This window comes from Fundulus heteroclitus, chromosome 13 (assembly GCF_011125445.2).
Source record: "Fundulus heteroclitus isolate FHET01 chromosome 13, MU-UCD_Fhet_4.1, whole genome shotgun sequence".
Classification (NCBI taxonomy): Eukaryota; Metazoa; Chordata; class Actinopteri; order Cyprinodontiformes; family Fundulidae; genus Fundulus; species Fundulus heteroclitus.
In genome coordinates this window covers 26,599,311-26,614,824 of record NC_046373.1, presented here as the reverse complement: position 1 = coordinate 26,614,824, position 15,514 = coordinate 26,599,311, and the positions used below count along the sequence as shown (strand labels likewise).

General features: G+C 41.5%; 1 gene segment (V, D, J or C); it reads right to left on the bottom strand.

Moving 5' to 3' along the window:
* Positions 1 to 13,925: 13,925 nt before the first annotated feature.
* On the bottom strand, positions 13,926 to 14,416 carry LOC118565471. The segment is given in 2 exon segments: positions 13,926 to 14,257; positions 14,365 to 14,416. Coding segments are annotated over 2 exon segments (384 nt in total).
* Positions 14,417 to 15,514: the final 1,098 nt, after the last annotated feature.

Below are 15,514 nucleotides of genomic sequence, written 5' to 3'. Positions count from 1 at the left end.
CTGGGCTTATCTTTTGTTTAGACACTGGATGTACATTGTTTTGGGACAAAGCTGATGACAAATGGTTCACAGAATAGAAGATGTTTGAAATCAGCCGTTTTGCACCTGACCTATTTAGAGAGAAGCCATCTCTGTTGAACAGATGTCTTCTTTCCCAGAAGATGTTAAAGTTGTCTATGAAGGTTACAGTTGTTTCTTTGCATGTTTTTTCCAGCCATTTGTTTAGCATCAGAATTCGGGAAAAAATCTCGTCTCCACAAGCCACGGGCGGGAAAGGGCCGCTCAGAAGCACCTTGACATTTTTGCCATGAACTAAGTTCAACAGACGAATGTAATCCTCTTTCAATACTTCTGATTTTCTTATCCGGGTGACGTCGCCCAGGGCTTCAGCTTGTATTATGAGTTTTTCCAAGGTCGGGCGCTCTTTCAAGATCCTTGGAAGGATGTCTAATAAATCAGACACCAGGCCATAGTTTGAGTCGACCTCTGTGTTTTTCTTGTTACAGAAATGTTTAATCCCACATACAGACCCACTGCATAAAATCAGGGTCCTTGGCCCCGTGGCATGTCTTTTCTCTGATGTATTAGAGCGAAAGTCGTTGACGTACCTCTGAGTGTTGTCATGATTCTCCTGGGTCACATTTTGGAGCGGAGCGAATCTGTTTCGTAAAGGAATTCCAGCATTTCCAGCAGGTTTACTCCTATCATTTGTTGTGGGAACAGTCCGCTGTTGTTTCACTTGTCCTGGGACATCTCTCTGTAGTCTGGGCCAGTTTTCTTTGTCTAGGCGTGGGGTTCGTTGATTCTTTGGTCTTGCACCCTGAGTGATCCAGGGATTCTCATTTTCCTCAGGGATCTGTTTGTTCAGAGAGTTGCTGGGCTGGTGGTCCCCGTTTGGAGTCGCAGGCAGGGTTGTTTCATTTCCATACGCGCCGTTTACATCATAATTCAGTTCGAGTCGGCATATCTTCTGTTCTATAACGGCGATCTTTTGTAGAAGCGTGTCAAGGTCCACTGTGGTGAAGGTAGGCATCTTTGCAAAATCAAAATCAAAAATAAATAAAAAGAAAATAAATAAAAATAACTAAATCCAACTTTCCGTGGTTTTGGCAAAGAGATAAAAAGGAGATAAAAAGTAAAACGCAGGAAAATGCAAGCAAGCAGGGAGCAGAGAAAAAAGCGTCCGAGCAGGCAGAGAGGCGGAGCAGAAAAAAAAGGGTGGACAGACAGGTGAGCACAACAGGAGGACCAAGGCAGGAGCAGCGCCTGAGTCTCTGTCGTAGGTTCACGGAGAGCTGACTCAGAAATGCAGCGGCTCGGAAGTCCTGGGTTCTGGATAGCTGCAAGGGGGTAAAACAGGGTTAGACTAGACTTGGATGAAACACTCGGAAAAGGTTCTAGGTTGGTCATGTACCACGTTGGAAGCGAGTAAGAACTGATGCCCTCCTGCTGGAACGCTGCTTCTTATGAAGAGCAGCAATTAGTGGTGGATGGGAAACACCTGCCCGTCACACCCTGCAGAGGAAGAGAGAGAGCCCAGCCCGCACCCGGCCTACAGAGTGTGACAGCACCCCCCCTTAACAGACGCCCCCTGGCGGCCGTCCGCCAGAAGATGCCTCAAAGGTGGGGATGAGTTTGGGATCCAGGATGAATGATCCGGGAACCCAAGAACGTTCCTCCGGTCTGTAACCCTCCCAATCCACTAGGTATTGGAAACCCCGGCCGCCACGCCTAGCGGCTACAATCTTCAGGACCTTAAAGGCCGGATGACCGTCCACGTGCCGATGGAGGGGGTCTGGAAGGTGGGCATAATGGACTGGAAGTAACTGGCTTGATCTGACTGACGTGAAAGGTGGGGTGAACACGTAGGTGAGCCGGTAGTTTAAGACGAACCGCCGTAGGACTGATTATGCGGTCGATCTTAAACGGACCTAGGAAACCTGGGAGAAAGTTTTCTCGAAAGCCATACCTCTTGCCCGTGGGGATATACAGGTGCGGGGAGACGTTTGCGATCAGCAATACGTTTATTGCGATTGGTTGTGCGTTCAAGGGCGGCTCGGGTTTTACCCATGTGTCTTAACGGAGGGAAGAACGGGATCTGGGAACGATGATGGCAGGAGAGGTGGCTGATAACTGAGAGACGCCTCAAAGGGAGACAAACCGGTAGCTGCAGAAATGTGTGAGTTATGAGAATATTCGACCCAGGCCAAGTGTTAACTCCAGGACGAGGGATTCTGTGAGCAGACACAACAGAGGATGTTTTCTATTTCTTGGTTCAGGCGCTCACACTGACCGTTACACTGCGGGTGAAAACCAGAGGACAGAGAAACCTTAGCACCCACAGTCTGACAAAGCTCTCGCCAAACTCGGGAGGTAAACTGGGGACCACGGTCCAAAACGATCTCCTCGGGTTGGCCGTGGAGCTTAAAGACATGGTTAACGAGGAGTCTAGCAGTCTGAAGTGAAGAGAAAAGTTTGGACAGGACAACTAGATGACATGCCTTAGAGAATCTATTAATAACGGTCTTGTGATTAGATGGGGGTATTCCGGTGATGAAGTCTAAAGCGATGTGTGACCAAGGACGGCTGGGTCTGGGCAAGGGCTGGAGGAGACCAGAAGGAGGTCTGCAGGAGTTTTTGGCGCATATGGGACAGGCAGAAACAAATTCGGCAACATCCTTATTAAGGGACGTGAAAAGAACAGGGACCAACAGCTCTGACGGGAATTAAGACGCTTGGCTGATTGAATGTATGAGAGGTTCTTTTGGTCTGTCCAGATAATGATGGGGAGTTCGGTTCCCTCCAGCCAATGGCGCCATTCTTCTAAGGCCAATTTGATGGCTAACAGTTCTCTATCCCCAACATCATAATTTCTCTCCACAGAAGAGAAACGCCTGGAGAAGTAGGCGCAGGGGTGGTAAACTGGTAAACTGGGCTGCTGGGTCTGGGTAGGTGAGGATTGGAACCTGGGAGAACCTCCTCTTGAGGAGCTGAAAAGCCTGATCGGCTTCAGGTGTCCAACTGAACATCTTCTTGGTGGAAGTGAGAGCTGTCAGGGGTGAAGCAATAATGCTAAAGTTTGGGGCATTGGTTAAACCGAAAGGCATAACCAGATGGGTGTTTTAAAGGCTATTTTCCACTCCTCCCCTTCTCGTATTCTGACCAGGTGATACGCGTTGTGGAGATCTAATTTAGTAAAAATAGAAGCTCCGCGAACGGTGTTGAAAGCTGATGCCAGGAGGGGTAAAGAGTATTTGTTTTTAACAGTGATTTGATTTAAGCCCCGAAAATCAATACAGGGACGAATGGTTTTATCCTTTTTGGCCACAAAAAAAAAAACCTGCCACAAGTGGCGAGGATGATGGACGAATAATGCCGGCTTTTAAAGATTCATTAATAGGTGAAGGTAATGATTGGACCAGAATCTGGAGCTGCCGAACTAAGGCAGGATCCATAAGGTTTTGCTCGGCACCGGAATCAATCAGAGCTAGAACTGGGTGGTGAGAATCCTGTAAACAGAGTACCGATTGTAACTAGAATCGAGAACTGAGGTGATCAGAACGTGCGCCCGCCAGTATCCCCTGAACTACTGGCGGGCTTGGGCTTTTGGGGCGAACAGGACAAGAAGCACGAAAATACCCCAAGGCACCGCAATAAAGGCATTGTTTATCCCTCATGCGTCTGTCCCTTTCTTCCTGGGATAACTGGGTTCTGCCAATCTGCATGGGTTCGTCAGCGGGCTGACTCTCTGAAGGGACTGGACGGGACCTGAATGACGTAACAGAGGGAGGTGGAGAGGAGCATTGAGCCGGAGGAGAATCCTGACCCCGCCTTTCTCAAACTCGCTCTCAAAGTCGGCTATGCACCTGGATAGCGAGATCGATAAGGGCTTCTAAGTCTTTTGGTTTGTCGCGGGTGGCTAATTCGTCCTTTAATCTTTCCGTGAGGGCAAAAAGAAACGCAGCCCTTTGGGCTACGCGTTCCACCCGGTCTGAGCCGCTAGGGTGCGAAACTCGACCGCAAAGTGGGCCATGGACTGACTTCCTTGTTTTAAAGACCATTAGCCACTTATTCCTCGCTTAGGGAGAAGGAGAATGTTCTTTTGAACTGGGTTAAAAACTCAGAATAGCTGATGCTCAGAATACTGGTCTCATCAATAAATGATTCGGCCCAACTCAGGGCTCTATCACTGAGAAGGCCGACAATGTGTGAGACCTTAGAGGCGTCGTCAGGAAAGGATTGAGGGGAACGGTTAAATAATATGGAGCACTGTAATAGAAACCCCCTGGACTTACTCAGATCACTGGAGAATGGTTCGGGGACGGGCGTGGGCACCCTGATGTTATGAGAGGACGACGGCGTGGGAGCTGCAAGTGATCGGGCTGCTGGAGGGGAAACAGAGATAGGAGGTGTTATATCTAACAAAGACTTGACATCGAGGAGATCCTGGTTTAATGACTTCAGGGTTTGCAACACTTGTGACTGCTGCTGGGTTATGGTCAGGATGAGGCTTTCATGCTGTCCAAGCAACAAGCCCTGGTGCGAGACTGCTCTCCGTAGTTGCTGAGTCAGTATGGTCAGTTCTTTCTATCATGGTTATGTAATGAGACTCAGAAGGAGGGCAACCACGGAGACAGGTATACGGTTTAGAAAGTGTTTTTTACAAAGTGTGACATGTCTGTGCAGTTAGAATGATGCATTATTGTCTCACTTTTGGAAACATTTCAGTAGAAACAATAGATGAAGATTGGATGATTTTACATAATAAAACGTGATGTGTTTCACTGATAAATGAACAAGGACGTGAAAATATTCATGCAGTAAATCTTTTGAATGCCTGTTGGTGTTTGTGTAATTATATCATTAGCAGAGGTTTGCAGACAGCCATCAGTTCAGGTTCTGATCATTTTAATAATGAAGTTTTCTCTGACAAAATAGGGCAACGGTTTCTGATACAGATGTATGGGATTTTTACATTCTATTAATTTTGATATACTAAAGTGTAAGAAATATGATGTGGCCTTAACAGTGTTGAAAAAAAACATCAAAAAACATGGAACTGACTGAAGAGGTTCACTTGTCTGGACTAAATGTGGAATCTAACAATCTGACTTTTCAGTTGGGGATAATCTCCTTACTCTTATGGAGCCTTCTTTCCCCGAAGCTCCTGCAAGTAGTGGTAGTCTTGATACCCTACAGGTGTTTTTCCATCCATCCATCCATTTTCTCACCCACTTAATCCCTCACAGGTGTTTTTATAATGGAATAAAGTAAACTCGATTTTGTATCTTTCATAATTAGCTTTATGTCAGAGAAAGAGCAGACACATATGCTTACCGACATCTGTTCCTTCAAAGTATAATCTAACATTTAATCATACTTTTGAGGGTGCAGCAGAAGAATAGTTTTTCCCTGACAGAACAATGCTGGACATTCAGGTGAAGAGGGTTCGTCCACCTCTGGCGCACAACTTACCTTTGTTAGAAATTAAACTTTATGACTTAATATAAAAGACAGTAGACATGCAACTTAAATAAAAACATCTTAACTTCCTGTAAAAAAGCTGTATAGAGCATGTTTATGTAATGAACTTGGATAAGGACTCAAGAGTTCAACAGAAACAGAGTAAATGTTTAAGAGTTTTATTGAAGGAACAGGTTAGTGGCCTTTGTTTCCATAGTGAGATGTGTTGTGGGAAACAACACAGCCATTAAACTCTGGGGAGTAACACAGAATCCAATAAGTAGTTCCAGGTGAAGTCTGCAGACAACCCTGCTTGGAGAAGCTGGTTCCCTTGTTTGGCTAGATGCAGGAGAGGAGATCCAGAAACAGTCCAGGCTCATAATGGTGGTACACAGAGGTAGGGAGAGGTACCAGGATCCAGACATCCAGAGTTGATCCATCAGGCAGAGGTACAGGAGGGCTTAGCAAAAAGGCAGAGTCAGGCAACAAGCACAGGTCGATGTTCACAAACCAAGAACCAAACAGGAGAGTCCGAGAAGGGTGAGGCAAACAGGCAGGAATCCAGAAAACATTCAGAGTCACTCACAGGAAGGCAGTCAAGGAACGAAGGTCTACTCACACTAGGGTTTTCAAGAATCTGGCGCCAGAGCTCTGGAAGAAAAAGGTTTGTATAGAGCGACACACAGGTGTGAGAGCGGCACTAAGTAGAGCAGTCACAGGTGCAAGAAATCAGAGGATGATAGCAAGCACAGAGAGCAGGGAGTGACATCAGCGGACAACAGCAGAGACAGAGAATTAAAAAAATAGAATATAGTAGGTGGAACTATAGAGCTACACACTCATGTGTCAGTAGGTGGCGGTATGCACCTGTAAGTTGTTTGCAATCCGCCAATCAAAGGAAGAAGAAGAAGAAAAAGAGACAGAGAATCACAGCCAAAAGCCGTTTATTAGAAAAACATAGAAATATACAATGAAAAAGGAATACCCAAAAATGGACATACATAAAACACAACTTGAAATACAACTGCTGGAGGATCAGATTATTTATTTATTTTTGCAGGCAATCAAGACAATTTATTAAAGGAAAGACCTTTTGTCTTTAGTTTGGAGACGGTAAATTGAAAATTAACATAACATACTGCAGTGCAAACTGCTCGGCCATCTCTCATGTCAACAGTGTGGTCCACGTTGCGAGCTGGAATAAGTGGCTCAAAAACAGGATGGTTGTCTGCGCTAACCGAAAGTTCTTCAAAGAACGTCACAATTGCCTGGAGACTGCCCCGTTTCCCGACTGGTCAGAAGAGAAGAGTGCAAACTGGAGTGGCAACAACCACAATAGCAATCATTTTGGAAGATGACAACACCCCAGGAGCTTCATTCAACATGCTTTAATCGACAAACGCAGCATAGAACAGCTTCAACTTAATGAGTGGAAAAAACAGCATTAGTAGAAGGTAGGAGAGACTGTTCTGTCCTCTCTCATAAGAAGTGTATTACAAAAATAATGCATATTTTTCAGTGACGTTATCAAGGCTTTGGTTGTTTGTACCAGTAATCCTTTTTTGGTTGTTTTTTCTGACCTTTTTATGTCTTTCTGCGAGTGTAGACATAGATTATATATTTATCGTGCTCTCTTTTTTCTCCCTTTTTCTTTCATACCTTACAATTTTTATGTTCATTGCATTTAAAATAGTCCTGAAAAAATATCCAATAATGAGTTTTTTTTTTGCATGTGCATTATTGTGAAAGCAGTAATTCTCTACTTGTTAAAGTAAATCTATTGGACTCTCTTTGGCTTTAAGACAGTATTTCTTAATGCTACACAACCAGACATAAACATTTTGGAAAATCCTTGACAAAAATGCAACTAAATCAACATAAGATATGTCTAAAAGCCTCTTCAGTGATGGTAGGATTAATTGAGTCTTGGTGACATTCTTCAGTGAACGTCTTTTAAGATATGCTTGTGAATAAACGTATCTCCCAGTTGTTTATCCTTTTTATTTAAAGCAAACTCACTGGCATAAAAGGGTCTATTTAATGTTATATTTTTAACTACAATAAATCATTTATCTAAATCTTTGTCAAATGTAGTTAATTTTGGGATAGACTTGTATATTGATTGAAACTTTTGAGGCTGTAAAACCAGGTTAGAAAACTTTTAAAGTTTTTTTTTTTTTATCTGTCTTTCTTTCTAACTGTATGATGGGGCGTATACCTATTTTTTTATACTTAGTTTATGCAGTTTTTGTGAGGGAAGCGAAAAAGACTGTGAGCTGAGAGGCTGGTGGAGCAGAAAGACATCTGGAAGAAACTTCTTTATGGCTAAAATAGACTATATCAGTGTAAGAGTTGAAATGACTTTTATTAGATACTAGTTCCTGTCCTCTAACCTGATTGGAGTCTCCTAGATGATGCCCGTCCCACCCTGACGGTGCTGCCCCCCTCCTGCACCCTGAGGCGTCCTGCAGACCAGTGGAAAAAGGTGGAACACGAAGGAGAGAATGGTGTTCTCCATCTTAACCTGTCTGAGCAGAAGTGTGATAGTTTCACTATGCTACTCTTGCACTTCAGACATCTTTCTCAGTTTCCATCCTAAACATGTTTATACCATACAATACGAGGCTACTCCCACAGCTCCCAGCTGCAAAGCTCTGTTCACTTTCTGTTTCATTTGACTGAAACATTTAACATTTAACCCTCAGTTTCCCTCATCCAAACTGCAAAGCAATAAAACCTCTTCTGTTTGTTGTTTTGTATCGTCCACCAGGCCCTTACACTCAGTTTTTGGATGAGTTGTCAGATTTCTTATCTGATTTGGTGTTAAATACTGATAAGGTTATTATAGTGGGTGATTTTAACATCCATGTTGACACTGAATGTGATAACCTTAGTGTAGCCTTTAAAACTATCCTAGATTCAATTGGTTTTGCTCAAAATGTGCATAAACCGACGCACTCTTGGCTCCATACTTTAGACTTTGTGCTGACATATGGCATTGATTGTGAAGAATTAACAGTATTTCCTCACAACCCTGTCCTATCTGATCATTTTTTAATAACATTTGAGTTTAATCTAACTGAGTTCTCCACCCCCAAAAGAGGGTTCCATTATAGTAGATCTTTATCGGATAATGCTGTATCAAAACTTAAAGAGTCTGTCCCCTTTTTAATATCCTCCGTATTGCAGAAATGCCCTGTAGATGGCAGCAATGTTGTTTCTTCCAATTCACAAATAGATGTCTTTGTAAACGGTATGACTTCATCATTGCGTTCTGCATTAGACAATGTAGCTCCCTTGAAAAAGAAGGTGATTATTCACAGGAAGCTGGCTCCATGGTTTAATTCAGAGCTGCGTTCCTTGAAGCACAATGTTAGGAAATTGGAGAGAAAATGGCGCTCTACACACCAAGAGGAATCCTACCTAATCTGGAAGAACAGTCTATTGTTGTATAACAAGACCCTTCGCAGAGTTAGAGCAGCATATTTTTCATCATTAATTGAGGAGAATAAGAATAATCCTAGATTTCTCTTCAGTACAGTTGCCAAACTTACCCAGAGCCACAGCTCTGTTGATCCATCCATTCCCTTAGCTCTTAGCAGTAATGATTTTATGGGATTCTTCATAAATAAAATTGATTCCATTAAAAATAAAATAATTGGCATCCTCCCAAACATGATTACCTCGTCCTCAGTAAGTGAGGCAGCATTGGAGGAATCCTTAGAACCTGCGCAGTGTCTGAACTGTTTAAAAGCAGTAGAACTTTCTGAGCTATCTAAAATTTTAGCTTCATCTAAACCTTCTACCTGTATGTTAGACCCAATCCCAACCAAGTTGTTTAAGGAGGTATTCCCTCTGATCAGTGGTCCTATTTTAGACATGATTAATCTATCCTTGGTAAATGGATATGTACCACAGGCTTTTAAAGTAGCTGTTATTAAACCTTTACTTAAGAAACCATCTCTTGATCAAGATGAGTTAGTAAATTACAGACCTATATCTAATCTTCTTTTCTTATCTAAAATTCTTGAGAAAGTAGTTGCTAATCAACTATGTGAACATTTACAAAGTAATGACCTACTTGAGGAGTTTCAGTCAGGCTTCAGAGCTCATCATAGCACTGAAACAGCTCTGGTGAAGGTCACCAATGATATTCTCATGGCCTCAGATAATGGACTTGTGTCTATACTTGTCCTGTTAGATCTCAGTGCTGCATTTGATACAGTTGATCACAATATTCTCCTACAAAGACTTGAGCATACTGTAGGGATTAAGGGAAAAGCATTAGGCTGGTTTAAATCTTATCTGTCGGACAGATTCCAGTTTGTTCATGTTAATAATAAATCTTCCTCAAACTCTAGAGTCACTTGTGGAGTACCACAGGGTTCAGTCCTTGGACCAATTCTATTTACTATATATATGCTTCCGATTGGCAAAATTATCAGACAGCATGGGATTAATTTCCACTGTTATGCTGATGACACTCAGCTATATTTATCCATAAATCCTGATGAATCCAATCAGTTACTTCGACTGCAGGCATGTCTTGATGACATCAAAAGTTGGATGACTTTAAATTTCCTGCATTTAAATTCTGACAAGACAGAAGTTGTAATCTTTGGGCCAGAGTCTTCAAAAAATAAAGTTCTTAATCAATCACTTAATCTGGATGGCATTAACTTGGCCTCTGGTAATAAAGTTAAAAATCTTGGTGTTGTTTTCGACCAAGACATGTCATTTAAATCCCATATTAAACAGATTTCCAGAGTTTCCTTTTTTCACCTTCGGAATATCGCCAAAATTAGAAACATTCTGTCCAGGAGTGATGCTGAAAAACTAGTCCATGCATTTGTTACTTCAAGGCTGGACTATTGTAATTCTTTACTATCAGGAAGGCCACAAAATGCAGTTCAAATTCTTCAGCTGATTCAAAATGCTGCGGCAAGAGTTCTGATGAAAATCAACAAGAGGGATCATATTTCTCCAATTTTAGCCTCCCTTCATTGGCTTCCTGTTAAATCAAGAATAGAATTTTAAATTCTTCTTCTAACGTATAAAGCCCTTAATAATCAAGCTCCATCATATATCAGAGCTCTGATTACCCCGTATGTTCCTAACAGAGCACTTCGCTCTCAGACTGCAGGTCTGCTGGTGGTTCCGAGAGTCTCTAAAAGTAGAATGGGAGGCAGATCCTTTAGCTATCAGGCTCCTCTCCTGTGGAACCAACTCCCAGTTTTGGTCCGTGAGGCAGACACCCTATCTATTTTTAAGACTAATGTTAAAACCTTCCTTTTTGACAAAGCTTATAGTTAGAGTGGCTCATACCCTGAGCTATCTCTATAGTTGTGCTGTGATAGGCCTAGGCTGCTGGAGGACATCAGGGTCTAATTTTCTCACTCTACTGATTTCTACTGTTCTTCAGTCTACTGTTCTCCAGTTTTGCATTGTATTACATTGAAATGACTGTCGTCATTTCAGCTTTTAACTTTTTGCTCTCTCTCTTTTTCTTCATAGTAGGTACACCTGGTCTGGCGTTCTGTTAACTATGACATCATCCAGAGAAGACGGCTCACCCACTACTACCATCTAATGTAGAACAGATTACTAGATCAATGTGTGCTTCTGTGCTTTTTTGTCTCTGTTGTTGTGTCTCTACTCTGTCTTCTGTAACCCCAGTCGGTCGAGGCAGATGACCGTTCATACTGAGCCCGGTTCTGCCGGAGGTTTTCCTTCCCGTTAATGGGGAGTTTTTCTTCCCACTGTCGCTTCATGCTTGCTCAGTATGAGGGATTGTACCAAAGCCATGTACAATGCAGACGACTCTCCCTGTGGCTCTACGGTTCCCCAGGAGTGAATGCTGCTTGTCGGGACTTTGATGCAATCAACTGGTTTCCTTATATAGGACATTTTTGACCAATCTGTATAATCTGACCCAATCTGTATAATATGATTGAACTTGATTTTGTAAAGTGCCTTGAGATGACATGTTTCATGATTTGGCGCTATATAAATAAAATTGAATTGAATTGAATTGAATTGAAAGTGGTTTTTGTACGACTGTTTTTCACTGTGTGAACACGTGCTGGCTGCTGATGTCATGAAGACTCTGACAGTAATAAACTGCAGCATCTTCAGCCTAAACTCTCCTGATGGTCAGAGTGTAGTCAGATCCAGACTGACTTCCACTGAAACGATCAGAAACTCCAGACTGCAGAGTGCTTGCACATCTTATAAGAGATTTGGGCACTTCTCCAGGTTTCTGAAGGTACCAGTTGAAGCAGTAAGTCGTACTTGGTTTGATTTTACATGTAACAGAGACGGTCTCTTCTGGAACATGTTTAGATCCTGGAGTCTGTGTTACAGTGACTTGTCCTGAAGATGCTAGAAACAGAAAAAGAGACGTGGTAAAACCAACATTAATGTCTTAGCTTTGAGAAGAATCAACTTTGAGAGATCCCCATCTAAACTAAAGTTGATATGTTATGTATCCTGGGGAACATAGTTATATCTTAACACAAAGGTTTGAGAGTCTCACCGTGAACCAGGAGCCCCAGGGTGGTCAGCAGTAGAGTCAGTGACATCATCATTGTGCTGCTGGAGTGTCAGTGGCTCTGAAAGGCCTGGACAGCCACTGATCAACACTGACCTCTTAACAGCTGGGAGCAGAGAGGCAGGACACATATGCAAACACACAGAGTCAGTCACATGGAGCTCAGCTCTACAGCTCATAACGCCTCCTTTTCTCTGCTGAAACATTTGTCATGTATTTATTAATCTCCATCTCCTGCTACATGTCAGGATATTTCCTCCAACCTGCTGAGAGAGCAGCACTAGCTTAATGTTTATGATACCACTGGCAAACAAATGTAAAATTATTTTCATGCAACTAAGAACTTTATTTTTATTGGGAATAATACAGGAATCTTTCAAAAGTCAAAAGGTAAACATCCATCCATCCATCCATTTTTTGACCCACTTAATCCCTCATGGGGTGGCGGGGGTTGCTGTTTCCTATCTCCAGCGTTCACTGGGCGAGAAAAGGTAAATATAAATAGTGTAGTTTATTATAAAAAATAAAAACAATTTCATTTAAACTAGATTTAAAATAGTGAACTTATTCTTGACAATATGTGGAAAAACTTCTATTATCTCTACATCAATCACTCACATTTGTATAATGGCTGAAAAGCTTTTTCCATGTTGCCACTGATAGTTTGATGATTTATCTTTGGTGACAAACTCCAAGTCTTCCAGGTTGGAAGGCCTGTAGGCCATCACCCTAATATTTAGCTCTGATCTCAGGATTCTGGCTTTCCTTTTAATTAAAATATATTAGTGGTATAAGAACAATTTATGCGTTTAAGTTCACCCATATATATCCAGGAAAAATAACCTAGTGTTGATTGTATTTTTCTGATTTATTAATTATGAACTTCTTAATGTTTCAACAGGTAGTAGTCTTGTTGATTTTTGGCAGGATTTTTGGGGTAAAAAAGGATTTGTCTTTAAATCTGTCTTTTGTCATTAAATGAGTCATGGTGACATTACTGAATTTATTCCTTCAAGATGGACTATTGTGAACAACATTGTCACTCAGTTTTATCTAATTTGTATTTAAAGCAAACTCACTGAGATAAAAAAAACGGGTCTATTTAATGTTATATTTACTAATGCTTACAGATTATTCATTTTATTCTTTTTCAAATGTTTGATTTGGGAAAAACTTCTATATTGATTCAATTCTTTGATCCTGTGGGAAAACCAACTTAAAAGTTTGTATTGTTTTCCTTACCATGTGTTTAAATTACATTTTTAGCAGAACAAAAACAGAATGTCACATTCTCATGTGTTTGCGTTCAGTCAGCTTCACCAGTCATCAGTTGTGTTTCTATTCAGTCTGAATGAGTTAGTTCATTGATTGTTTTCCACTGTGTGAACACAACTTGGCTGTTGAAAGTGTCGCTCTGACAGAATCTTCAGCCTGAACTTTATTGATGGTCAGAGTGAAGTCAGAGTTTGATCTACTGCCTATGAAATAATGAGCAGCTAGAGTACTAAGGACTAAAACAATTGTATCACTGTTTAAAGACCATCCAGTCAGAACCTGAGGATATGTGTTCAGCCAAGAGAGCTAAATCTTAATCTGGTTGTTAACAATGTTTTCTGAAACGCATACCTAAATTTTTGACGTTTTATTTAAATCTCAGGTCAAATTTTATCGTCCACAACATAGTTTTTACAAGGCTATTAAAATATTCAAATATATAAGTTAACTTCAAAGCTTCCCATGAAACCAGCAATAATAATGGGAACTATTCATGTGAATGTATTTGTGAGGATCTCCATAAAATGATTGTTACTCTGTGTGTGTCTGTGTTTAGTGAGCTGTGTCAGAGTCTGCTGTGACATTCAGCTGCAGTTCTGTTCAGCCTGACTGAGGGAGGTTTTTGTACGACTGTTTTTCACTGTGTGAACACATGCTGGCTGTTGATCCAGTGACCACTCTGACAGTAATAAACTGCAGCATCTTCAGCCTGAACTCCACTGATGGTCAGAGTGAAGTCAGAGTTTGATCCACTGCCTGTAAAACGACTTGGAGTCCCTGAGTATCGAGAGCTGGAAGCATAAATGAGCCTCTTAGGAGTTTGTCCATCTTTCTGTTGATACCAGGCTAGATGGTGGTTGCTGTTGTAAACATAAACATTCTGACTGTTCCTACAGGGGATCCTGGCAGATCCTCCCAGATCAGCTGTCACTGCTGCAGGCTGAGTCACTGTGACCTGACCTCTGGACTCTGAGGACACAGAGACAAAAACATAAAGCAGCTTGATGGTTTTGTGGGCTTCATTTCAGAGGGACAGATGTTGATAGAGGAGAGGAGTTTGATCCTCTGGACTTTACCTGTGAAGCAGCAGCAGAGGAGAGTCCAGATGAGGACGCAGATCAAAGTCATGTTTTTGATGAGGAGGATTTCTGTGTCTTCTGTTGTCATGAAGGACAGCTGTCAGTCCTCCAGTGTTCAACTCTCAGGACTATAAACTCTCCCAGAGCACTGGAGCATGGTGCTGCTGATGCAAAGTGCCTCTCTATGGAAATGTTCTGTAGTGATTCCTGTAGGAACTGGGATCTTTAAGTTGCAGTTGCTCTTTCAGTCAGAATATTCTGTTTCTGTGCAAAATCCCATCAATGATGTATAGAAAATATTCTTCACATTACTTTTCAAAACTGTTTTTAACGATATATCAAGCCCAATCTTCACTTTTAACATCTTTCCATTTTTAGGCCCGAGCAGCAAAGCGCTGCGGCCGTAATTTATATTTCAAATTGTTTCAATATTTAGTTTTTGTGATAATGTTACTTTTTTTTTCTATAAGTTTACTTTGCAGATAACTGATATAATTTCAAGAGCATATAGCTCCCAAATTTGTTTCAATGGTGTTTCAGTAAGTATGAATCACTGTGAAAGGCTCTCTGTCGGTACAATAGCTTGGATGGTACCTTTAAAGATAATTTTGTCCTAATCAGAATAAACTTCATCCAAACTTCACTGCAGTTTTGCAATTATAGATTTGACTTTACTTATTATAAAATTCTTTGGAAACCTCCAATATTTTTAAAGGCATTTAAAAGAGACAATTTTATTGTACCAACATTTACATAATATTTATGAATTATGAGGATGAAACGTACAAAGTCAAATCAAAATCATATGTATGTAATACCTTTATTTTAGTGGCATATAAAGATTCGCTGGCTTAGCCCCAGCAATGTCTTTCTACACCTTTGATTTTAAAGAAAAGCAATTTGACGACTAGCTAAACCAAGCTACCAAGAAAGAATGAGCAATTATACCCCGTAAAAATCAGCTCTGAGATGCCATGTAAATTGCACATACTGTATATAAAACTGCAAAAGCTTGGACACCAGCGCAATTTCACCGTAGCACCAGTATAAATTAGTTAATCATGCATGCAGACGCTCTGTGTACCCTGATGAAGGTTCACTCACCTCAGCATGCCAAAAGCCTGCAGCCACACCAATGGATGACTCT